General features: G+C 41.2%; 1 protein-coding gene across 4 annotated transcripts in view; it reads left to right on the forward strand.

The window, feature by feature from the left end:
* si:cabz01090165.1 (uncharacterized protein LOC100333421 homolog) overlaps nt 1-25,917 on the forward strand; it is a 357,316-nt gene that overhangs the window by 284,278 nt on the left and 47,121 nt on the right. For all 4 annotated transcript variants that reach the window (XM_051399643.1, XM_051399645.1, XM_051399646.1 and 1 more), the window contains 3 exons: nt 16,190-16,466; nt 19,358-19,558; nt 23,305-23,471. In XM_051399643.1, the coding sequence (XP_051255603.1) occupies nt 16,200-16,466; nt 19,358-19,558; nt 23,305-23,471 (635 nt within the window). In that variant the 5' untranslated portion in view covers nt 16,190-16,199. The remainder of the gene's footprint in view (nt 1-16,189; nt 16,467-19,357; nt 19,559-23,304; nt 23,472-25,917) is intronic.

Consider the following 25,917-nt stretch of genomic DNA (forward strand, 5'->3'; position numbering starts at 1 on the left):
ACCTCAGCGACAATCTGAAATCTTTCAAACAAACCTTTCAACCGAGTCGGCGAACTGAGGGCAACAACTGATCCCTGTGGTTAGGAACAGGTGTGTGTGTGTGTGTGTGTGTGTGTGTGTGTGTGTGTGTGTGTGCGTTGCGACAGGGACTGGCAGCACTAATGGTTCTGCACTTTGTCTGTAGATAAGCTGGGAATCTGTAATTTGGTGATGATGTCACTGTAGGGGTCCTGAAGCATGCTGGGTAAGGGGGGCTTATATCCGGGATGTTCAGACACCGCGCTGCCGATGACGATATTTGACACTGTGTGATTACTGAACACTATTCAAATGGATTTAGGATGTTCATGGAATATCTTTCTCTGCTATCAAATTCATATTTACACTGTAAAAAAACAGTACTGTTGATTTTGATTTTAGCTTTATTACATATTTTACCATATAAAGTTTTTACCATCAAAAGAAACTTTAATTATGAATTATGAATTATAATTATAATTATTATTAAAGTATAAATGAGAGATGGTGGTAGTTTTAGGGGCAGTTTACAGTAAAAAAAACAACAACTTTATTCCATATAAATTCCTTTTAAAATGCCATATAAATAAAGGTTTTGCTGTAAGATATGACAGTGAGTGATAAGTGTTTTACTGTTACAATAACTGTATTTAATCTTTTTAGGGTTACGGTCTTTTACTGTCTTGGTCTGACAGTTTTTCACCATAAAATCTACAGACATTTTTGGCATAAAACATAAGAAAACGAGCGACTCCTTTTCTGAAGAAGCTAATTCATCTTTGTCTAAGCCTTGTAATTTAAAAACATCTCAGACAGACGACTAAAGTTAGAAGACGCTCTAACGTAATGAAATGTGATGATAACGCTGCAAAGTCAAATACAATCAGAATCTGCTTCATTTGGGATTTCTTTTTTATTAGGATCTCTTTTAGTCCTCAAACATAAAAACATCACTTTAATACAAACAGAGACAATAATATACCGTATACGTAGAAATAGGTACAGCTACACAAATTATTATAATAATCTACTTACATTAATATCTGTAATGTATGTATACTAAAGCTACAATGCACAACAGCATACAATGAATGTATATATTTCTGTAAAATAGTTCAAATAGAGCAAAGGAAAACACAACCGAAGCCAAATTTGGCAGGAAGAAGAAACTAAAGGTTAGTCTTTCAAAATAAAATGAACTGATTTCAAAATAAAATACGTGTAAGTATGCAGTGAGGTTGGGAGGTCACCAGATGAGCTAATAAGAAGGATAAATGTGTCAGTAGGGCTATTGTTCCAAAATGTGCGATACCGGCTCCTCAACAGTACTTTTTGTGGGCCCCGTCCCGGTGAACGATACGGTGAACGGACTCACCGATGAGCAGATACAGGTTAGCACTGGCTAGCTAACAATCAGCACATAGTTGAGTCATCTGTGCAGATAAGCAGCTGAAGCTATAAAAGTCTCTGTATCTATACCGAGCTCCTTGTGTAAGTTGCCAGTTGGATTCTTGCACCTGCACTTGCACCTGCAGACCCTCACAATTATATAACTACGGTTGAAAACATCATGTTCACTGATGGTACTCAATTTCCTCTTCCACCTCCTTCAGGAACACGTCAGCAACCAGATGAGAAGGAGGTGGGAGTAAATACAGCTCCAAGAATAAAACCCATGTTGTTGCTGTAGATCTGAAATGATTCACATTGAAGATAAAAGCCAAAATCGGTGGTAATTAAATACTGCGTTCAAAAGATATGTTGGGGTTTTATTAAAGGCTACAAGGTGGAGGTATTGTCAGTAGAATTGAATGAAATGTGGCTTTATGTTGAGTTGGTTACTAACTAGTTATGTTAAGTGCATTGGGCCACGGCTTCAAAAATAACAGACAAACAAACAAACATGAACCTATAAGTCTTGTCCGGCTTCATCTAAATATGCTATGTACACATTTTGGTGAAAACAAGATGAAATATGTCCAAAAGTAAACTCTTTCTTCTACTCCGGTTCATGAGGTATTAGCAAAACACGTAAAATACTTAATAACCGACCACACGGTGGCGCTATTGTTCCGACACAAGTCACACATCATTCTGCTGGTGTCGGTTATATTGTCAAATGTTTTGGTGATGTTTGATCAAACTGTTGAGGAAATAGAGAATGTTTTGCGTACAGTATTAATCACTGTGAACACATCATTTCACCGATCTGAACGCGATCAGAAACATGTGATATTGAGTATCTAAAGAATGCCTGTGTGGATTCTAGTAACATTTGAATGAAGAGATGTTGAAATATATAAAGTCACAGACTTTTGAATCGACTAGAGGTTGCAGTGTGGATATCACATAACAAGTGTGTGGAGGGGACTGCATTTTCTTCCTTGACCAATGATTGATTGCCTTGAAAACACACCTATTAGTTGCTGAAATGTGCCCAAGTTGAGATAAGCTCTACTGGAAGTGAGAACTACTGATTGTCCTGATATTTAGTTCGTCTAATATCACAGTAATTCTTGAATACTAAGCCTCATTATTTGGGTGATTTGTGAAATTATTTTGTTTCTGTAATGAGTCTCTCGCTGATGTATTGGTGACCAATAAGAGTAATCTCCGTGAAATTCAGCTCAGAGACAGAGCAATGATGAGCCCAGAAGCCAAATAATAAATACAATGATTACCTCTTTAAGATATTGTTCTCTAATATGCCGGCGCCTAATTTGAGCATCGACCGTGAGTATGGATCCACTTCTAAAGATAACACAATATAGGCAGGGACTATACGTTCTGAGTAATGAGAGAATCGAACCTCCCGCTGTGTGTGAAAAACAACCCAATCCCATCGCTCTGCTTATATCTTTGTGATACGTTAATACAAGTTTCTTTGCTCAGTGGAGGTATGAGAGCGTCTGTAATTGATATCAGGGAACTATCAACATCTCTGACTTTAACTCATTCTGATTGGGCTGGTGGCTGGCAGCGATAATGGTATTCCTGTTTGTTCAGGAGATGAGCTGTTCCCAGGGGAGCCTGGGAAATGCAAATGGTGTGATAATGTCACCCGAGGGGTCCCGAAGCCTACTGAGATTACACTCCGTCATTAGAAATCTACCAAGATTACTTCCTCCCTCACTGCTGAGAGAAATACTATACCTTGAAATGAGTTCAGATTTTTGAGTATTCTTTTACTAATGGCGTGTAAGGAGGAGAAATGTGATTGAAATTCACAGATGTATAAAGTAGCTCACTGGCAGATGTGTTTTTTCCACCCGGTCTCATTCCCCAAGTCGTTAAATACGGCAGCTTGGTCAGTTCCCTCCCTTTCAAAGTATGACGCTGTAAGCAGTGCTTATAATGACTTCCATGAGTACCCTTACTTCTTATTGTGTACTGCTACCTGTGAGTCTAGGTTAGCACCCACGCAACACTCTACTTTGCCTTTGATTGGCTAGTGTTGGTTGCATTTGGTGGTTGGATTGGTTAGGTTCAGGCATGAGGTGTTTGGGGAATAGGAGTAGGGAAAAAATAACAAGCACCTAATTGTGTCCTTCTTAACACATAGCTGGCTTGCATAATGTTGAAAAAACAGCACTGAAAATGTAGTTGTTAAAATGGATCAAAAATTCCAAAATAATTGGAAAAGATTTAGGGATACGGGGAATTTAGGTAGGAGGAAACCGGGGTTTTAATGGATTGGTCAACAAAGCACCTGACACTGCTGTTTTCTTTTTAGTCCCTCCCATCACCCTAGCTTTTTAACGTTTGCTGTGTTTAAGAATGTGTGTGATTGTTGTATTGTGGTTTTTTTGTGTAGTTTGGGGAATTTGTATATTAATATTAGCACACTGAGCTGCGAGCAATAACATTTCTGACTGTGGAAATGACAAACACCCTAAAAGCTTGAACCTTAGGTCCGTCAGTGTCAACAAACCTCCCTTAACCTTGGTTATTATTGTAACAGTGATTGACCGAACCACAGGCACAAAACACAAAGCAAATGTGGAGCGATTGGTTGCCACGTAGCGGCAGGCAGGAGCAATTAGGGGTTCGGTACCTTTCTCCAGGGCCCCCTCGGGCAGTGCCCAGGAGGTGAGCTGGCTCCTCTCCAGCCACCAAGCCACCCTCCGGTTCCCAGGCCAAGTCCCTACAGACTGAGCTACCGCCACCCCAAATTTCCCCCAGGAAAATGCTTCCATGAGTAGTTCTAGAGGGCATGGACAAACAAGGTGTTTTGTTGTTTAATTTGGAGGACATGTTGGTCCCTTAAGACCACAATCTCCAACTGTTGATCCATACAATACTGCTAAACAACAGAAACAATACCAGACATTGTATGAATGCTTTTACTGAATGACTTGAGTTGCTTCGTACAATTTCTTTTCTTTATCTGATCATGTTTTTAAAAAGTCTATGCAGAAACATTCAAGTATCTCAACCATAAAAAGAATAAAAAGAATAAATGGTGAGTTGCATCCAATATGAAGTGAACAGGATGTGGGAAGAGCTTGTCCTGACCTGCTGTTGGATTTTTAGACTGAAAAAAACTTGAAATACTTAATATGTGGAACAAGAGACTAATTAGTATTCTTTCTTTCACCAACGCTAGAAATTAAAGTGGATGTAACAGGGTGTAAGAGAGGATGAAAAAGCTCTTAAAATAAAGGAAATAAGAATGATTTATGATCATTATTATATATGTTATATTCCCTAATGGGTTTGGATTTCATCTGCCATTTATATAGAAGATAAATCAGCAAAAAGCCATGTCTGTGCCACTTGTAAATGCAACACAATGCACACTTAGCCTCTGCAATGTTGCTAAATAGCTTTTGGCTGTCCTTGATTATTAGCACAGTAAATCAGTGGAGCTCTGAGAATTTGCCCAAATATGTGTGAATGTGAGAATGTCAGTCAGGTGTCACTGAGGCAGCCTGCATTTTCAGCCTGCCTTCCCTGGAAATAAATAAATAAATAAAAATGGAGCTTTTTTGAGCCAAACAGTAAACTTCCATCACGTTAGCCGCTGCTCCAAACAAGGCGTGCACACCAAAACCACTGATTGCCTACAATCCTGTGATCAAACATGAGCAAACACAATGAGCTTTCTGGACAAAAGCCAAAAAATCATTGATTTGGAGAAGTGCAATGTGCGTGATCAAAGGCTTATTAAATAGAATTTTTATGAAAGGCGACCCCGATTTTTATTTTACTTTGATCTTCGCAGCCTTTGAGGCGGATTGCACGCTGCTGCCGAGCTGCGTTCACAGCGAGCGGAGCTGCCGGACAGTGATTGATACTGGCTGCAGCGGCATTAATATGAATGACAGTCTTCAGACATCCATCACCACAGAGAACAGAGCAGCAACAGTGATGGGCTTTATGTACAGTATGTATGTCTGCAGAGCATTATCTACAAAACTTGGAGATAATGATGTTCTGAAAGGGTTAGAAGAAGAAGAAGAAATACTTCAGCTTGTTAGCTTTTTTTTTCACAGACTCATATTTGGTCAAGAATAAACCTCCATGACCAGAACACTAAAAGTATAAATCTATAGTCATTATTATTGAACTTTGTTGTGCATTCGAATGCCAAAGCATGTAACAGACCCATAGATACACTAGAGGATACTGTATCAGTGTCACATTTTGCCTCGTCTAGACATGGAAAGGACACACATGAAGCTGTAGTACCAGCAGTGGTATAAAGAGCAACAGAGTCTGACTTTGGGGGGGGGTGCATGGATGGACAACCAGGACTAGCACCCAGTGTTAGTCCCACTGATTGATTTTGTGAGGTATGATCTCTTCCCAACCCTAACCAAGGAGGTTTTGGTGCCTGAATCAAAGCACAGTTTTATTTTGAAAGTGTACCTAAAGAATTGTTGCTAACTTGCTAACAGTCAAACAGCTAACTAACCAGCTAGCTGGTGCAAGAGAGGAGCACGCGCCATCGGATAACAACGGTTTTGCCCTTTTATAGCGATGCGTCTCTGTGTGATCGGCCCCTGACTCACATAAAGACATCGCTGACTCATTTCCTTGCACCGACATGCCTCCATGCTGCAGAACAGCAGCAGCTCTCACATTCACCCTCTGATTAGCACATTCCAGCTGCTGTACCCTGCATACCTCTGCTCTCACTACCGAGCTTCTGCTGTGTGCTGGCTCCATCTGACGCACCTGGTGGAAGGTTTTCTAACCTATAGTACATTTGCTCCAGTGTCTCACAATGTAAAAGCTCGGTAACGAGTCAGCGTAGAAGTGCTGCATGATTTAGGTTTTAATGAAAGACTTAATTCTGCAGTTTTTCTTTTAGGCTGTTGAGAGATAATTGCATTGGGGATTTGTGAAGGTGGAACCTGCTGACGGCCAATATCTTGTGCCAATATTGACTTGGCTTATTTCAAAATCTAAACACCTCTATGCCAAAACATTCCACAAAAACAGGATTGAGTGCAGGAGACTATATTCTTGGCAGAGAGGAAACATCAGAGCTCAGACCAGTGGGTTGCCAATCGTGTACTATTGAGTCCCAACAGAATGCAGGTTTCAGCCTGAATACGCTGCTGAATTGTCGGAAAACTGAAAACATTCCGGCCTCATGGGTAAAAACTGCTGACTGAGAGAGGAGACGTGATTGGTTGGTTCCACACCTCTGGAATGATTACCTGATTAAAGAACGACTGGTGGGATGGCGGGATTTGGATGGCGATGGTGTTTTAATGCACATTCTTCACTTTGTTGTCCTGGTATCAAATTAAATGTTCACTAATTGCAGCAGCAATACATTTAAGGACACGATAATAAACCTAACCAGCAGTGATGACTACAAGAATGCAACAGATTAACAGGATGTGCATTTAAATGTGTGAACTCCTCCCGATGGTTTTAGTAGCTCTGAGTGATATTGATTACAGCTCGCAGTGAAAGTATGAAGCTGTCAGCTTTCCCCAGTGCGGCCCGTAATGAGTGGAACAGTGATGACTGCAGAAATGAAATGACATTTAAATCTAAATGACAATTTCCATGACATACAGTCTACCAGTGCACTGTGCAAAATCCATTAACATGTCATTGGGATAAATGACACTGATTGATGTTAATTAAAATTGCCATTTTTTCCTGCCTGCTTTCTTTTTGTTGCATTCGCACACGCAAAGATACAGGAATCAAATCAAGTTGAGCAGAATTAGTGTCTGTGAATGTGTAGTTTTATCATCACATTCTGGCTGTTCGTGCTGCAGAAGGTCAGCACAGTCGGATTGGCCATCGGCCGCTCGCTCTGTGGGCCGCTCGAGCACCCAATTATACAAAAACAAGAGCGAGAGAGGAGCGTCGTCGACCCGCTTTGATTAGCCACCAACCCACATCCTCCTCTTCAAGACCCTCAATAAAGTTCCACTGTTCGTTTGAAGCTGTAAGACTTAGAGACAGCAGGGATGAAATAAGTAAGGTCTGGGTTTGAATGGCTGGATATTAAGGCTATATCGGACACCTTTTGCTACAACAACCACCAAGCCAGATATTCTTAAATATAGTAAAACTTTCTTGTATTGAGCAAAGAAATCTGCCAACGGGGAAAGCCGAGTTTGCTTGGTTGGAATTCTTAAAACTAGCATTAAATTCTAGCCACTGAAAGACTGTAATTGTACCTTAAAAGACCGAAAATGTAACCAAGCTGAAAGTATTTAAAGTATTTTGTTCACTTTATTGAATTTATGAATGTGTACCTTAATCTAAGATTACCAATTAGCAAAACAAACAGAATTTCTTCAAACAGCACAATAAATAAGTGTCTTACATGAAGGCACCAGCAGTTATTGTTATAAATATTGATCAGTTATCAGACTGTGGATGGTGGTGTATTGCTGGGCTGAGTCAAAAGGTCCAGGGCCATTTTACAGTCCATCCCTGGAGGTTAGGTCTGAATAATGTTGCCCACTTAAGTCCTCGCAGCATAATGTTTGGGTGATGATCTGTATCTGAGATCCCCCATTATTAGACATTTAACTTTATCTATAACGACTCCATTTCTGCTCCTAAACAGCTTATTTTATCAGAAATCAAACCAGGACAAAAGATACATTTAAGGCTGCAGCGGAACTGTGGAGAATCGTTTGTGCTTCTAGTTACCCGTGGAAATGATTGCTTTGCTGGACTATAGCTTCAAATAAATCACTAGTTCTTTCAATCTATTATTAAAGCCGAAGTCTTCCTGTGGAGGTTGACGGCGGATGATGGTGGATGTTCTCTGCTATATGAGCCGTGTGCACACGCACTCAGTCAGCAACCCTCAGATTAAAGGGTTCAGCTTCATAAAGAGCATCTGAAGCAATGTACGTTTCATTTTATTTTTATCTTTCTCTGTATAAACAAACCCTATCAGTTCATATGGACACTAGAATTTTAACATTACCCATTAAAACTAGTCTCTATTGAAAGTCATTATAAGTTTATTTAAATGTGTATATTGATCCAGACATGCATAGTAAAAAAGTACAGTAATTTCCTATAATTAAAATACAGTTCTTAGCTTTAATTTAACATAAAATCAACAAAAACACTGCTAAAACACAAACAATCAGGCTTAAATTTACAGTAAAAGTTATAGAACTGCAATAAAAGTCATTATCTGTGAACTAATAGTAAATTTTACTGATAAAAACTGTATTTGGACAGTATTTAAAGATAAAGAACCAATTACAATGTTTGTTTAGAATAACTTCCAGGTACAAACTCACTGCATCACGTACATCCAAGAATATTTCAAACTGTATACATCTCAATGATCTAAAACACATGTTTTATTATGTCATTAATGATGAACACTTTCACTAACATTAGGTCGGAGATCCTAATTTAGGGTCAGATTTAGTTTATCAAAGACGCTAACAAAGCTGTAGAGGTGTCAGATGGGTCTATTTCTTTAAATGTTAGTTTGATTTTACTTTGATTTTTGCCAATTAACTTTTATTTTATTCCGTTGTATGTAACTCGTATTGTCCAAAATTCTCGTTCCATGTTCACAGAGCCTCACTGGCAGGAGCTAACAGCGCTCCTACAGTATAAACAATAACAGATTATACAGATCATTACATTACATTCAGCATCTCATCCTGACATTGTAGAGTTCCAGCAGCGATTTCAGCAGCCTTCTGTCTGCAGACATCTCACCGTGGCATTGGTATGAATGGTAACACTCAGTCTGTATTAATATGAATGAATCCAGCTCAGACACCCTGCACCATTGCAGCTCCATCATCAGTAGTCGGCCCTGTGGATGTCAGTTATTATTGATTTTAATCCCATTTGAAAAGCATCATTCAGGCAGCAACGAGCAGAGCAGCGCTGTGAGCCAGCCAGACAGACAGGCAGACAGCCAGGCGGACAGACAGGCATGATGTGGCTGGCAGACTGTGGCAGAACTGTTTAGCTCAGTTTCGTAGCTCCTGCTGGGAGAGGCGTCATTCTGTCTGTAAAATAATGTCTGACATATGGAGCTTTGCAGCGAAGCTTTGACACTTTGTGGAACCTCAATCGTGGTTCTAATGAAGTGACGCTGAGATCAGACAACGTGTTTCAGAACAAAAGACCGAGGGGGCATGACGTGATGTTACATGACATTACATTATATTTTATGTCACATTAAAGCATTTAATGCCATTTTGGTGAGAATATTTAAGAAGAACTCGACTTAAAAGTTGTTGTTGTTGCCACTGACAGGCTCAGATTGTTAAGTGTCTGACAGCATTATGGGAAGGATCCATAAACATCTGTAATATCCCAATATCACTAAATCAGATTCCATATTGAACTGCATAGCATCATATTCCTTTACATCTGCACATGCTTCATATGAATCTTTACTGTATTAGATCATTGGCAGTCGAGATGCGTATCACATCGTCCTCAGTGGTCGAGATGCACATCTGTAGGACTTAGACACCAGAGTCCAGGGCTCGCACATGTGGATTCAGTTTAGGCTACAAAAGCACTTCTGTTCGATCCTGGTGTCAGTTAATAGTCCGCTTCCCAGCAACATGAACCCTTAAATGCTGGGTTTTATGTTAGGAATGTGCAGTATGGGTCCCCAGCTTGTAGAAACTGCCGGATGCTAACTTGCAAATGCTGAGCAATTTGCATGATTAGCATTAATTAGCATATTTGTGACTGCTTGGTCTGATTTGGACAATATTGAGGTGGTTTGGGGGATTTGTTAGGATCCTGAATCCTAAAACATAACCATTGGCAGACACTTTAATTAAAATCATTTCCTCACTGTGTTGATAAACACGAGATTATCTTTCTCCCAAAAAGTATTTGCAAACGAGTCGTATATGAAGGCAGCATACAGAAGATAAAGTCGTTATAAGTATACAGCAGAATTTAAACGAGGGGGCAGAGAAGTGGTGTTTCATTCTGTGACGTGCAAGCCACTGCAGCATGTGATGCAGAGCCTATAATAGGGAGCACTGCACGGATTACAGCAGCAGGAGCATGTACAAGATAAGGAGTGGAGCTTATTGAGACAAAGAAGAAATGAGTTCAGAATATTAATAAATATAAAGCGGTCCTTCCTGCTCATACACCTGTCTCTGGCTGTCGCTTTCTCTCCGGTTGCGGTCTCTGTTTCGGCTCCAGCACAGCTCGCTGTAGCACAGTGGCCTCCCTTTTCTCTCAGCTTTGTGTGTGTGTGTGTGTGTGTGTGTGCTGCACATGTGTGTTTGCATGTGTTTCTGTGTGTGCACGTTTCTGAAGATGTAGCACAACATCCCCACCAGCTGGATGGAAAATGCAACTTCTAGAATATAAAAAATCTATCTCATCCTCATTTCTTCTCGTCTCTCATCCGAAACAGCTGCACAGGTTTTTGCTTGACAGAAACTTCCTATAGGCCAGATATACTGAAGAAAACACAGTCACAAAGAGAGGTGTGTATGGCTCTAACAGCATCATCCACTCTCCTTTTAGTATACCTCAAGAAAAACACCCCAAAGTATTTGAATCTTTACAAATCTGAACCCCTCCCATGTCTTTTGCCTCCTCCAGTCATCTTTCTATTACTCCTTTCCTTCATTTCATTCACCTCTCCAGGGCTGTATCCAGAAGGGGGGCTGGGACAGCACTGGCCACCCCTGAAATCTGTTTGGCCACCCCATTATGCTTCTCTATTCCACTCCGCTCCATCTTTCAGAGGCTGGAGCAGGTCAGCTTTAAAGCTACGCATCCATCAGTACCAACCATGTCAAGCTAGCGTGTTGGGAAGTAAGCTGAATGATGCCTCAAAGTGGCATGGCCACGACCTCTGACCTGAAGATATCTGAATGAAAATGGGTTCTCCCGTGCACTTTTGGCCGTTCTATAGGTGTCTGTGTTATTTTCGGTGAGTGCATTGTAATATTTCTGCATACTGGGGTTCCAACAAAGTATTCAAATCACATAAATTTGGATGAAAAGCTGACACACATACTTGATGCCTACCCTGCGTACGTCAGTACGTCTCCTCCTCTTTGTCCTTGTCTGACCATCTCTCTGCTAATTTCCTTCCTCTCCGCCGGCTCCTTGCTGCTGCTGTTTGTCTCAGACTTTAAGCCGATACGTCAGCTGAAATAATTAGCTGGCACCTCCGCTGTGTGTGATTGTGTTTCTGCTTATTAGTCTTTGGGTGTGTTTTTGTGTATGACTGCGTGTGAGAGACAGTGAGGGATGCAGACGGTGTTAATCAGATGTGTTGTCTCTGTCTATAAGCAGTAAACATCCTCTCATCGGTTCACCTTCTCACCCTGCGTATGTAGCTCGCCTTGTTCCGCTGTCGGCTCCATGTGAGTTTGAGGTCCTCTTCCTTCTCAGTGTTTTAGTTGTTCTGCTGGGTGACAACTGCGCTTTGAAGCCTAAACTACAGTTAACGTGTTGGTTTATTGTCAGTTTAAGAGCTGTCATCTCTGTAAGTGGATCCATTCTGGTCTCCAGTTCTGTTAGTAATGGCCACCACTTTGGTCCAGATTGAATAACTATTTGACGGATCGTAGGGGTGTGAAGATTTACCGATACGAGTCAGAAATCAGTTTTAACGTTTAGATGCGACTATATGAGTACGCGGACTCCTGGATCGATCTGAATGTACCATGAACCGGGCGATGGTCTGATCCTAAAGTTAAGAATCAGTTGACTGAAGCTTTGCTGCTAACAGCGTCTCCACTCTTGAAGGGAAAAGGTGGACTCGAGGGTCCCTTTGTAAGATGTCAGACAGCGATGAACCCAACGGTAGAACAACAGATCTTAACTCTCACCTGGTGAGACAGCACGGTGACAACCTGCGCAGGCGACGGGGAGTCTGTGGATGCTAATACAGCTAGCACAGGCAAGAACACGCAAGATAGTAAACACTCTTCAGCCACAACTGAGCTCCAACTGGGCGAGGTTGGATGGTCTTAGGGAGAAATGCCCTGATGGATTGCCATCTCTTGCAGCACCCCCAGGAGGTCACTTAATGCCAAACAACATCCCAACATTTAACAAAGCAGACATCTTCTGATGATATCTGAGAGGTACAAACGGTGAAGGAGTCCTCCAGGGTGAGCCAGGCAGCGTCACGTTAATGGACGGGTGGATGTATTTATGTATTTACCTCTATATACAATGAGTGGGTGAAGATGGTGCTGTCAGACAGACGGAGGTGAGCCCACGTCATAAAACTCAATCAGCATGTAAATGAACATGTCAACTTTCAATCACACGTTTCATCATCTCGATTCTCTCCATTTTACAGACAACATCCCATATGGAAATCATTCCATTACAGTGTGCATACATACATGTATTATTTAAGAAGCTGCTGAAAACTCACCTGTTCAATAAGCACCGAATCCTGTAATGTGTTTCTGTAGTTTTCTACTCCTATTTGTGTCTGCACTGAACAGCAGTGTAACTCTATAAATACAGTTTATTATTAGTATTATTAAACGCGCTATTTTTAAATATGAACAGGACATTGAAGAAAAGGATAGATGGATGAAAGAGGGAGGAATCAGAGAGAGGGATGCGGGGAATGCACGGAGGAATAAATGATCTCACAGGGACAGAAACAGAGGAACAGATACAGAAGGATGTATGGAGGCAGTGGAGAGAATGACGAGAGGACAGGTGGAAAGAGGGATGGAGGGATGCCTTGTGTGTTGGAAGAGAGAGATATGACGGGAAACAGCTGAAAAGAGTTTGAGAGAAGACGGACTGATAGGGGAGAGAGGGATGATGGGAGGGACTCAGGCGGAAAGATAAGTGGAGGGACGCAGAAAGGGAGCGATGCAATTGAAATGAGAAGTGCTTTTAGTCGAGAAGAGAGCGATGAAAGGACGGAGGAGAGGGCGACGGAGAGGGAGAAGTGCATGTAGCCTGAAAAAGAGCTGCTTTGCATTTTTCTCACGCTGAGCAGGCCTGACTAAACAAATTAAATCTGTTCTGAGAGCAGCAGTGTTCCTCAGAGACGCAGCATCACGTTGCACCTAAACTCTGCTGCAAAAAGATAATCGCAGAAAAGTAAACGTCTTCAAAAGTCAGCATACACTGCCACCGATACAGTGACGTCGATATTATGGTGACTGGAGAGGAGAGCTTGTGAGCTTATTAACAATATCTACAAGGTTCAGTCAGGATCCCCGGGTTCAATTCAATTCAATTCAATTCAATTTTATTTGTATAGCGCCAATTCATAACAGAAGTTATCTCAGGACACTTTTCAAATAGAGCAGGTCTAGACCGAACTCTTTAAAACATTAATTACAGAGACCCAACAGTACCACCATGAGCAAGCACTTGGCGACAAGGGCAAGGAAAAACTGCCTGTTAAAAGGCAGAAACCTAGGACAGATCCTCCGGCTCTAGGTGGGTGGTCGTCTGTCTCGACCAGTTGGGGTGAGAGAGAGAGATGTTAGCTCTATAACTAAAACTAAGCTCCTATAACACCCAATAAAACTACACAGCCTGCCACATGTGTGTTCATTCATTAAGTTCATTCATGAGAACGGTACAGAAGCTCTGAGATTTGAAGTCCTGCACTCCGAGAGCAACAAAGGAAAGTCAGCAGTGGAAGTAAAGGACCCGCTGAAGGAGGGGGAAGAAATAATGAGAGTCACCTGAGGGTCGGACTGTACTGAAATCTGAAAGTGGTTTGATTTGAAAAGCAATGATCGATGGGGGTCAAGGGGAAGTCTTCAACACAGAGGTAGAGGAAAGAATCTAAATTAATTAAGTCATAACTATAACATTAAATCTGAATAGTTCCTGACCTTTACTCTGAGCTTCTACTATTCAGACCACAAGGCTGTAAAGATGGACCGGTCTCAGGTAAAGGTCAACACACTGAAATACTGGGAACAAAACACCTAAAAAGGTAAACTGGAAAATTGGCCTCTTTGGTAGATGAGACCGGCCCCGTCTCCGAGAATTTACATTTATGTGCAACTAATTTGCAACAGAAAATACATTTTGAGAGAAACGTAACATAATAATTATAAATACACGCACCTGGCAGCTCACAAAAATGTTGATGCTGAACAACGAACTTCATTTGTTTTCTGCCAAAATACGAATAGTGACTGTACAGTGTTATTCAAATGTCAGCAGCAACTAAACATAAGCTTTTAAATAAAGATGTAAGCGAGTGAGAGTGCTTTTGTTGAGCCTGGATGCAAACCCTGGACTGTGGTGAGACAGACCTGCACACTAATTAAGAAAACAGAGAAGTTTTGTAAAAAGGGGACAAACACAAAAACTAAATAAAAAGTCTTGTTAGTTAGTAAAATGGAAAAAAGAGTAATTACCAAAGCCTGTGACCTTTTCCTTTCTTTACCTAATTCATTACTTTTCTAAATGTTTAAACAGTTCGCTCAGGTGTGTGCTGAAGGTCTTCTCCTGCCGAACGGTGGATGTCTCCACTCCCAATAAAACTTTGTATCCACCTTGAGCACAACTTTAATATCCTCATCCGAGTGACAAATTTGTGGATGTCGCTCATTATCGCCTCCGAGTCTCCTGCGCTCGCGTTCCCATCATGCTCAGACTCTTCAATTACCCATTGACATTTGAGTGTAGTCTCAGTTGGGTTTTTGGAATCCTCCCGATCGTTTCCACTGAATTTATCTCATTCCATTACATCTCGCCCATTACTTCCTCACATTTAGCTCGTATCCTGCGCCGCCCAACCCGCTACGAGGACAGGCTTCCTGCTCTGTATTCTGCGCCGCAGTTCAGGCAGTTTGAATATTTCAGCACCGTAAATAAAAGAGTGTCTCTCTCCGCTGTTATTTGCAGTCGACCTTCCTCCCAGTCACTCGGCTTCTAACTCAGAACAACTTTTTTAGAGAACGTGTACAAGTGGGAGCAGGCACGCATGCATGAATGTGTGCATATGTCGCCTCTGCTCGCCACGTGTTTTATTTTTCTCCCCCTGTTTGAATTTATTCAGGGCTCCGCTGAGCTGAACGCACAGACCGAACGGAGGGAAATCAATATCGATGTAAATGTATTCCTTTATTGCCTTGGCTGGAAACGTTGGTTTAAGCCTCATTTCTATGCACAAAAACATCTATGAAATTTATGAGGTGAGACAGACAAGCAGGCAGAGGATAATTTGTGTTCTTTAATGTTCTCCTCAGATTCTAATCATGGGAGTGCAGTGAGCTTAATTGATGATATAAGTACTGTTTACTTCCACTTTCCCAGGACAACTTAGCCTACTCAGCAGATAAAAAAAAACTAATTTACCCCCTCACCTCCTCCCTGTTTCGCCCTTTCTGCCACTGTTCCCTCTCTTTTCCCGTCCTCCCCTCTTTCATGTGAAGTATTCATTATCCTTTCTTCTGGAAATTCTGGTCTCTTCGTGTCTGCAATGTCTGGGAAAGCATAAAAGATGGATTGATGTGTCCTTTAAAGCTGCAGAAAAGTTTGTGAAAGCATAGAATATACACAAGGCGCTTCACATTTCCTGCAGCTATCTCGCATGCTGTGTCACTGTGAGGGATAATCTGCATTTCTAGAGTCGTACAGCAGCACTCAGATGCCAAACTGAGATCATTTGGGAAAAGCATTCCATTTCTTTTACCTTTGTGCAACAAGCTACAAGAACTGATCTCTCTCTCTCTCTCTCTCTCTCTCTCTCTCTCTGTGTCAGCAGGAGAGTAGCCATGGACGCTGTCTCCTCGCTGGTATGCCCTGTCCTCCTCCCCCTCCTCTTCGTCCTCCTGTCCTCCCTCCCTGCCTGCTCCTCCTCCATGCTGTGTCCGAAGAGGTGCACCTGCCAGAACCTGCTGCCGTCCTACACGGTGCTGTGTGCCAAGACGGGCCTCCTCTTCGTCCCGCCCAACATCGACCGCCAAACGGCCGAGCTCAGGCTGATGGACAACTTCATCACGACGCTGCGGCACCGCGACTTCGCCAACATGTCCAGCCTGGTCAGAGCTCAGTTTTTTGCATTCATACTTACTTTGATTCGTACAATTGTCAGTTTATGCCAAGCAGTTGGATCCGGATGTGATCCAGCGGTTGTGTTGAGACCGAGCAGAGATCTACAGGCTCTGTTTTTATCTTGTTTTAAGTCGGAACAAAACTTTACTCTGGTCTTCAAAGTCTGAGACCGTGGGCCTCCTCTCAGAGAAAGCCCGCTTCAATATCAGGGACCACGCCACAACAACGTTACATTCAAAGGTTTAGTGGGATTCAGGAGGTTTTGATGTTCAGGATATATATATTGATGTGGAGGGGGGACGTTGGAAGGAGATGTCATCTGTTAGGTTGGACATGCTGAAGGCTGGGCAGAGGGAGATTAACCCTGAATCCTCCCAAATCCTACCGTGAAGTACACTGAAGCCTTTGGTTACTATCAGGGTTTTCCAGGCCCCACAAACTGAAACATTATATGAAGGAATCAGAATGTAAACTCTTGTTATGGTCCAAACTGCAACGTAGAACTCAAAAAGAACCAAGATATAACGAGACGGGATAGCAAAAATACTTCAACATTAATCACTTTTCATAACAAAATATTTTAAATTAGCCATATTAATACTAAAGCTGACATAATATACTTAAAGTTGCAGGAGGTAACTTTTTGTCATATTTGCTGATTCTTCAACTGTAATTATGTCCTGACAGTGGAACAAAATCAGGTTATTTTTCATTAAATTTATCTACAGCAGTTTTAAGTATTCAAAGAGATATTTCTCAGATGTTCTTTTGCACAAGAAACAAATGAGTTTTTTCAGCGATGAAACAACATAACAGTATATGAACAATTCATATTCATATTTGAAATGAAACCCGGTATACCGCTTCTTCCAGTAAGTCACTCAGCACTAATTCAACTATCAGCTACACTGCCTTACAAAGCCAAACCGCAGTAACTACAGTTTTGGTCAAAACTGAACAAACTGAACATTTAAATGTCTGTTTAATCTTTTCTAAGTTCAGTCTCACTCTTAGATCTTGCAGAAAAAAACAATGTAAAAATTTCAGCAGCTACAAACTCTCTCTCTCCCTCGCTGTCTCTGAGCTTCGGCTGCAGTTACTGCGGCTTCAGTGTCTGTAACAATATCAGGACAATGTGAGAATTAAAACAAAGGGAATCTTCGTGTTCTCCACTGGGAACTCTGACTGACTCCATCTGTGGATTATTAGCTGAGCTCATTGTAGCACATAATAACAATAGTTTGGCTATTACTGTGCTAGCACTACAGGACAAGCTTTTAATGTGCTAATTAAAATGAATGTGTCATAGTTTAAACTTCACAAATTAATACTTAAAATCTTAATAACTCATCTATTTCAACATATGAAACACAGATTTAATGTAATAAATTAGATTTTCTCAGGAAGAAGTCGCTACCTATTTATCAGTTCATGCTAATGCAGAGACAGAGTGCAGAATCTGCAGTTTTGGGGTCATAAGGTCAAATAATTTATGGCTAAATGAATTTTCAGCCATGAAAATTATGAAAATGAGCTTTTCTCAGATTCAGAGTCAGCGTAGTTAATGCGGTTAGGCTTTATAGGGCAGTATATATCTCCAGAATGACTGACCCCACCCTTAATTACAAGAAAACCAAAATTAATTGTTAATAATAAATATGTTTTTGGGCTTTTATTGCCTTTAATCGATAGGGACAGCTGAAGAGGGGCCACAGGTCGGATTCGAACCCTGGGCCTCAAGGACTCAGCCCGCAGACGTAACCCCCCCTCATGATCAAATAGCAACACTTGCCCTCAGAATCATTTCTGGAACAGATGATAATTAATGGTGTGAAAGTATCTGAGGAAGATTTTTCGAGCATTCAGCGTTCAGATGAAAGAAAACTGCTCGGCTCTCAGCGCCGTCAGGAACATGTATAAGTGTGAACTTTTCAGTGAGGAAAAAGACTTGAAATTGAAGCCAGCACAGTGAGGCGAGCCTTCGTGTTTATTCCACACTGAACGCAGGAAACAGTGGGAACATCTGCTCACTCCAACACAACATACTGACTGAGGTGAAGTCTATTATATCTTACGGATTTCACCAATTAATCCCACTGTAATCATGTAACGGAGGTGGAGGGGCTTCACTGCACGCAGCGCTGAAGGAAAAACACCAACATCGTGATCTTTAATTGCCAAATAGAGACGCTCATCGCAGCTGGAGACTTCCTTAGTGTTTGAAAAATAAGTTTCCTCTCCAGTGCGATCACAACAGCGCAGATGATGTTTGCTCACACACAAGGGAACGTGGGAAATGAGGTTTTAATCATTCGGCGGTGAGCGTGACAGAACGCCACAGATGTCTCCGGTGATCGCGGCGCTTCTCCAAAAACAGGTTTACAAATCTGTGGGTGTTGATTGACCTTTTCCTGGGTGTTAATAGAATATTTCTGCATCTTCACACCTACTGAATGGTATTTCATGCACAGTAGTGCGTTTTAATCCCGTGTCTCACTGTGCTCTAGTATTAATTACTTATATTATTATTAATGTAGGGCAGTTTAAAGGCCATACTGTAACCTAACTGCTGGTTTAATCCCCACAGACCAGACCGTCCAACCTGCTAAACCGTTCTAAAGTGAAACATCAAGTCTTTATTATCTCCAGGGTGGTGGCTCATCTGCTTACTCTGACCTCTGACCTCCCTGAACAAGAGTGTCACTCAAACACACAGTATAGAGTTTGACAAAAGTGAAACCTCACTAAATTATTGCTGGTATAAAAAATTTAATCATCTTATAGGAGTTTAAAAAGAATAGAAAGTGGGTAATTTAACTTTTTGGGAGTCAGAGATACACAATGACAAAGCTGATCCAGTATTTCTCTGCATGTCCAGATCCACCTGACCCTGAGCAGGAACACCATCAGTCAGATCCGGCCGTACACCTTCGCCGACCTCCAGGATCTCCACGCTCTCCACCTGGACGCCAACCGCCTCACCACGCTGGATGACTCCCACTTCCAAGGCCTGGTGAACCTGAGGCACCTCATCCTGGCCAACAACCAGCTGCACAGCATATCGGAAGGAGCCTTCCAGGTACGGGTACTACACCAGAACCCTTTCCACTAACACTATCACTCTTACTTTCACGTCCAGGTGGCAGGAACTGGTGAAGTCTGTGAAGTCAGAGGAGTAGAGAAGGAACAGAAAGCCTGTCTCTATGGAATATTGGGCCATGATTTCTGGACTGTCACCGATGCACGAGTGTTTTCTTATTTTTCCTCTTCTCTTCTAACTCTTTTACGAGTGGTCGAGAACAATCTTACCAAGAGAAGAGCCGAAACATCAAGTTTTCAAAGTCCACAAACAACGCAAAGAAACATAACAAAGGCATGAATATCAAATAAACAGATTAGATTATATGTTTTAGAGTAACTCTAGTGATTGGATTATTACATTTGTGGGCTAAATAAATACTATTGCAATATTGATCCCTATTAAAACTATAAAACCCCTTTGATGATATTGCGTGTTCAGGTTCGTATCCCTCGTATCAATATATCATTATCTTATAGATATCTTATATTTTTACTTATACTAAATTCTGTGCTGCAAGCTTGCATATAAATACTTGTTTTTGTGAAGGCCGTGTGACCACCTGAGAAGTTTTGACGACCCCTAGTTGGGGTCCCGACACCCAGGTGTTTTGGCCTGAAAGCAAATGTGACAAATGTTAAACTCAGTGTAAATATTTCATTTGTAAGATCACTTCGATCATCTTAAACTGAGATACTTAATGTCTGTGAAAGCATCAAAAACTGCGTGAACTGTCACCATAAACCCCAAATATTTAAGTTTGTCTTATTTTTACTTTGTTCATTTGATTGTTATATTAGAATTAAATATGGAGAAATTGGAGCACAATCTAGTTAGTTAAATAAAGCTTGATAGACAAAATTACCCAATTACCCTCAGGCCTTCATCAGTATTTTTAAATTATAATTTCAATTTAAAACTAATCTCGGTGCTGCTATAAATTGAGTTTTAGTTTGGCAATATGCCACATAAAATTAGTATTTAATTAAGATTTCATATATAAACCTAATGTGTGTGTAGTGTAGTGTGAGCCAGACTATTTGAAATCCAACAAATTTGGATCGGCGCTGCCAACAAACCTCATGACTCATCGCCCAAGCATCCAGACTGACTGCCATTTGCCAAGATTATCAGTTAGAAAAAGTTATTGCAAAGTCATTTAAAGCTCTTCAGACTAGTTGTGGTGCTGAGGGTCAAGTGCTGAGTGAAAATGATGCCACGTTTCTGGCTCCGACTCTGAAGTCCGGCAGAATCAGCCAGACCCCGTCTGGCTCCTCTGCTCAGCTGGACACCTTTTTAATAACCCGGCCCTAAAATAAACAGTTTTCCCCTTTTCATTAAATGATGCTGTCCTTTCTCTGCTCATTAAAAGTCCAAAGTGTCCCCCTCAGGGCCGGCTCTCAGACCTCTGCAGGACTTTCACATAGAGAAAGCAGAGAGACGTGAACTCTGAACTCACTAATGGACCGGACCTTCTGAACCCTCAGACTTAACATCACTCTTCATCTCACCCACCATTTCAGGATCTCCCTCCCCGTCCATTCACCCTCTTTCTCCTCTGCCTTTATGCCTCCAGCTCTCCCTCTCATTCAGCCAAGGTTTGCACAGATTTTACTGCCATTATTTTATTTAAGAACAATTGTTATTTCTCCAACTAGATTGAACAAAAATCAGGGGTTCACATTATGCACCTTTAAACATATGCTTACTTTAACTGTTTAAAAGAAGTTAAAACTTACCAGCGAGTCAAGTTCTTTATGTAATTTGCTCCAGTTTCTCTTTTTTTCCACTGTCCCACTGTACATCATATAAGTCATAAAGCCTCAGGACAAAAACTTTGTTGCTAGATTCACATCCACATCTCTAAAGTTTCATTTCAGTTGCCTAAACTTAATGAGACCCTTATGGTACGTCTCCACAGGATCACCTATTTTAATGCTTCCCATTTATTAGTCTGTGTATTCAACCACGCAATGCATTCCGGTAAAGTCGTGGTGTGATTCGAGGGATGCTCCTTATTTTTATGGAGGTCTAAGCTACTTTATAAGAATCAGGGAAGTCGCCACCTCTAAAAACTCTTGAAAAACTTAAACTAACTGTAGCAGCATGGCTTATTTCTGGCCTCAAATGTTTTCAGAAATGTATTTTTGTAATGTAAGAAAATAGGTTTCAAACAAACCGCCATGTTGGTCCAGTTTGAAATCTAGGAGCAGAAAGCTTTTGTCCAATCAGGTGCAGTCAGGCGTGTTTACACGGATTCTGGAGGGTGTGGCCTTTTGTTGGTCACTGTCACTACTAGCATCCAGTGCTGGGAAATGGCGCGACCCCTCACATTCAAAAAACGCCCCTGTGGACATTTACCTCTAGCCTTAAGCCATAGGAGTGGCAGATCAGAAAACACTTGTGAGTCGTTTTTAAAAGCACTGACAAACAACCTGCTTTGTTGTTTGGGTATGAAGAGTGTTGGCAGGATAAACCCAGTCTCCAGGGTCACATCCAGAGGCTTCGTACACTCGTCCATCCACCCTGAAACTGAGCTCAAACATGAGTAATTTCACTAGTTTGGACAAAAAAAACAGCACAGTCAGACCCTCGAGTAGATGGTCATGAATTTCAGTCAATTTAAGACAGATTTTCTGCTCACAGAGCGCTTCAAACGCCTCCTCACAGCTCTTAAAGTTTCTTTTGTCATTAAGAAATGAGATTCCTTTTGTTCAGAAAGCAATAACGCACACATTATTGTAATGAGAACCGAGGCATTGTGACATTCAAACAGTGTCCTGATTGTGTGAATTATGAGAGCAATTACAGCAACGACAACAACACTTTGGCTGATCAACAGGGTGTTATCGCTCTCCTTCAAACCCCCCTTTCTCTCTCTGTCTATTTCCATCTTTGTATTTCTGCTCATTGTAATGTGTGCTGACTCGTGGCATTTCGACAGTGTACTTATTATGAGAATTGTATGGAGGCAATTAGAGAAAACAACATGCTTTGAGTGCACAGCATTGACCAGGGTAATTGATCCTTATTTCTTCCTTTCTCTGTTATTCCTCAACCTCCTTACTTGCCCTATATTTCTCTTTCTTTCTTCCTCTCTCTATTTCCCTTTACTAGTGTTATCTCTTTCCATCCAACCATGAATTTTCTAATTAATCTCCTTACTAGAGTCGGTGTTATTTTAGGTGTTATGGTTAACAGACCTAAGGCATCCACTGGTACCAACCATGCCATGCTAGCTTGTCGGAAGGGGGCTAAAGAATGCTCCAAATTTTGGCGATGGAAAAGTTATCCCTTGACTTCTGACCTCAAGATATCTGAATGAAAATGGGTTCCCACGAGTCTCCCCTTTACAGACATGCCCACTTTATGCTAATCCCTTGCAGTTTTGGGCAAAAACTATGAAGTTTTTTGCATGCAGTACTCAAATATTTCCGCACACTGGGGTCCATAAACAGTATTGGAATTGCATAACTTGGGTATGACTGGAAAGCTGAAAGTCTTGGGATTCAATGAGCCCAATTGTATTCAAGTGTGATGATGTTCATCCCCATAGTAGCCATTTTATTGTAGTGATACCGAATGCTACAACCACAATAACAACAGCAACTGTCTAAGCTCAGGGTATCCTGGACGAGCCCCCAAATATGTTACTCACCTTCGGCATTTTTTGGGAGGTGTTTTTTCTTTGTTCGTAAAAGTTTGACTCTTTGATTATGCTCACAGTCTCTGTCCCCGCCTTGCAGGACTTCCTGGAGACTCTGGAGGATTTGGATTTGAGCTACAACAACTTGGTGGACATTCCCTGGGAGACCATCGCTCTGTTGGTCAGCGTCAACACCCTCAGCCTCGACCACAACCTCATAGAGAGTGTCCCCGAGGGAATATTCTCCAACCTGCACAAACTGGCCAGGTCAGGATTACATCATAACACTTCAGTGGACTGTGTGGGTTTAATAGAAAGAGGGATTAACTTTTCACTGGAAATCCAAAGAGAAGTGTTGAGCATCTCCCTGCTTCCTTTCGCCTTCAAATTAAACTTCATGCAGCCCCCCCATAACTTCACGTTCCAATGCACTGCCTGTAAATACTAGTAAACATCCTGCAGAGGGGTGTGGTATAACATACAGCTCCAGCCGTGTGTGTAGCTTGATGGATGTTTTTAGCCTCCTCTAACTCAGTTTTAGTTTCACAGCACATGCACTGTATGATGCAGTCTCAGCCACTTTAAGGTTAGGACAGGCAGTTGTTCCATCAAGCTCTCAGTACACTACCTGCTCTGCACCAAGCAGCAGAGAGAGACACTCAGGGACCAACTGGTAAAGAAAATGGGACATTTAGCAGCTTATCTTTTTGTTTAAAGACCAAAACAAAGTTAAAACCAGGCTGAGCATTGGTTCTCTGTATAACAGAAGTGTTAGTCAGTGTGTTATGATGTTTTTATGCACCTGGTGGCCAAAAAATTATCAATGCAGCTTTAAAATTGATGTCAAATATGGAAATCATCCAAATATGAGTAACATATTTACGTAAGATATTATTAGGTGATGGGAACTTCTCCTGGTTTTTCACAGAAGATTGGGTATTGTGTGTCTTTATATGTGAATTCCACATTTTCACGTGAACAAAATGGACAAAATGTGAAAATAAATTAATGTCACATGTGAATAGCTTTTTCAAATGTTAAATAATGTCTCACATATGACTTTTTCTGCAAGTACTCACAGTTACATAATGAATCGGGGTAATTGTTACTGGAAGAATATGTAATAAACTGCACATGAACTCTAAATCTTCCAGAGACACAAATATAAATATATATCTGAATGGATCCAGAACAAAAGACTCATCAAAGTGCTTCAGTGCTTCTGTCTAATGGGACTACATCTCTTTAAGGAGAGTTTTTATTTCGACTGAAGCATAAAAATTAAAATAAAACATTTCGAATAATGTTGTGTTCAACAGTGTCAGTCACCCTGATGAGCTGCTTTTTCATTTAGTTGTTTTTCAAACCATTTTCGACATCAAACCAAAGCTTTAGGCTGGATACAACTGAAATCACAGAGCAAGTCCCTCCATGCCAGACCTCACTTTAATGGAAGTTGAGCTTTTGAGGCTCACTTCACTTTGCCTGCAACAGCTGGGAGGTGGCCAGTACAACCAGGTCTGCACTGCAGCTCCACTAGAGGAACTGGGGGCTCAGCATCTTGCCTGAGGGCACGTCGATAGTAGATGATGGTAAATGTTACAGCCCTTACTGGCATCCGGACAGAGTGGGGATTTGAGACGGTGACCTCGGACTGCTGCTCTGCTGCTCTGTTCAAAGATCTGAGCGTGTTTACACATATTCACACACAAAAAACAAATATAGACAAATCTGAAGTTATTATTATTGACTCTTCAAACACTCTGCACGCTCTCCTCGCTCCCTTCAAGCTGCAGGAAATGGAAAATAAACCAAGTTACACTGATTGAACAGGAATGTATTTATATATATTCTTCTAAAATTAAACCGTTTTTCAGTTGCTCTTATGCTTTTATTAGACATGCGATTCACTATTCACTTGTCTAAGTAAGCATGAATCTCAACAGACTTGCATTAGTTCAGAGCAGCAGAGCCAGACTCATCACCAACTCGAGAGAGCACAGAAGTCTAAATTTAGCTTTCTTGCACTGCTCCAAATATATTTTAGGACTAATTGCATGATTTTCTAACTTTTATTCAAGGTCCCTGCTCCCTGTGAGTCACTGCCTGAGATCCGTATAACAGGGCACTCATATCTAACTAAGAGTGACCCTGTCATTGTCGTAATGGTCCCAAGACTTTGACCTCTTTGAGGAAATCCATCTCTTCTCTAACTTTTAAAGGGATAGTTAAACTTTTGTGAAGTAGGGTTGTATGAGATCCATAGTCAGTATATTATCTACAGTAGATAACGGTCTTCACATCTCTAGTTTGGAAAACAAAACAGGAGTACCAGCACATGTTTAAGCCAGTCTAAGACAGTCTTTTCCAACAACAAACTGAAGCATTTATATATCGATCTATGCACTCTTGTAAAGAGACTCTTGTGGCTGATCCACCGTTGCCTCTATCAAAGGGGGGGAACATTAGTTGCTTCAGATTGAGGGAACAGTTCCACAAGGTAAAATAAAATTACGTCAAAGCGATATGAACACTACAGTTTCCTGTTGGAAAGACAATGGAGACCTTTCCTTTAACCTTTAACTCTAAAACAAATACAATAAATGTTTTAACCAATTTCTTTAAAATCCCGGACGAGCCCCCACAATTGTTACGACATCAAATGGTTTAATCCAAGGAGGAGTAACAATAAAGAATAAAACCACGATAAAAG

The sequence above is a fragment of the Dicentrarchus labrax genome, unplaced genomic scaffold (assembly GCF_905237075.1).
Source record: "Dicentrarchus labrax unplaced genomic scaffold, dlabrax2021, whole genome shotgun sequence".
Taxonomy (NCBI): domain Eukaryota; kingdom Metazoa; phylum Chordata; class Actinopteri; family Moronidae; genus Dicentrarchus; species Dicentrarchus labrax.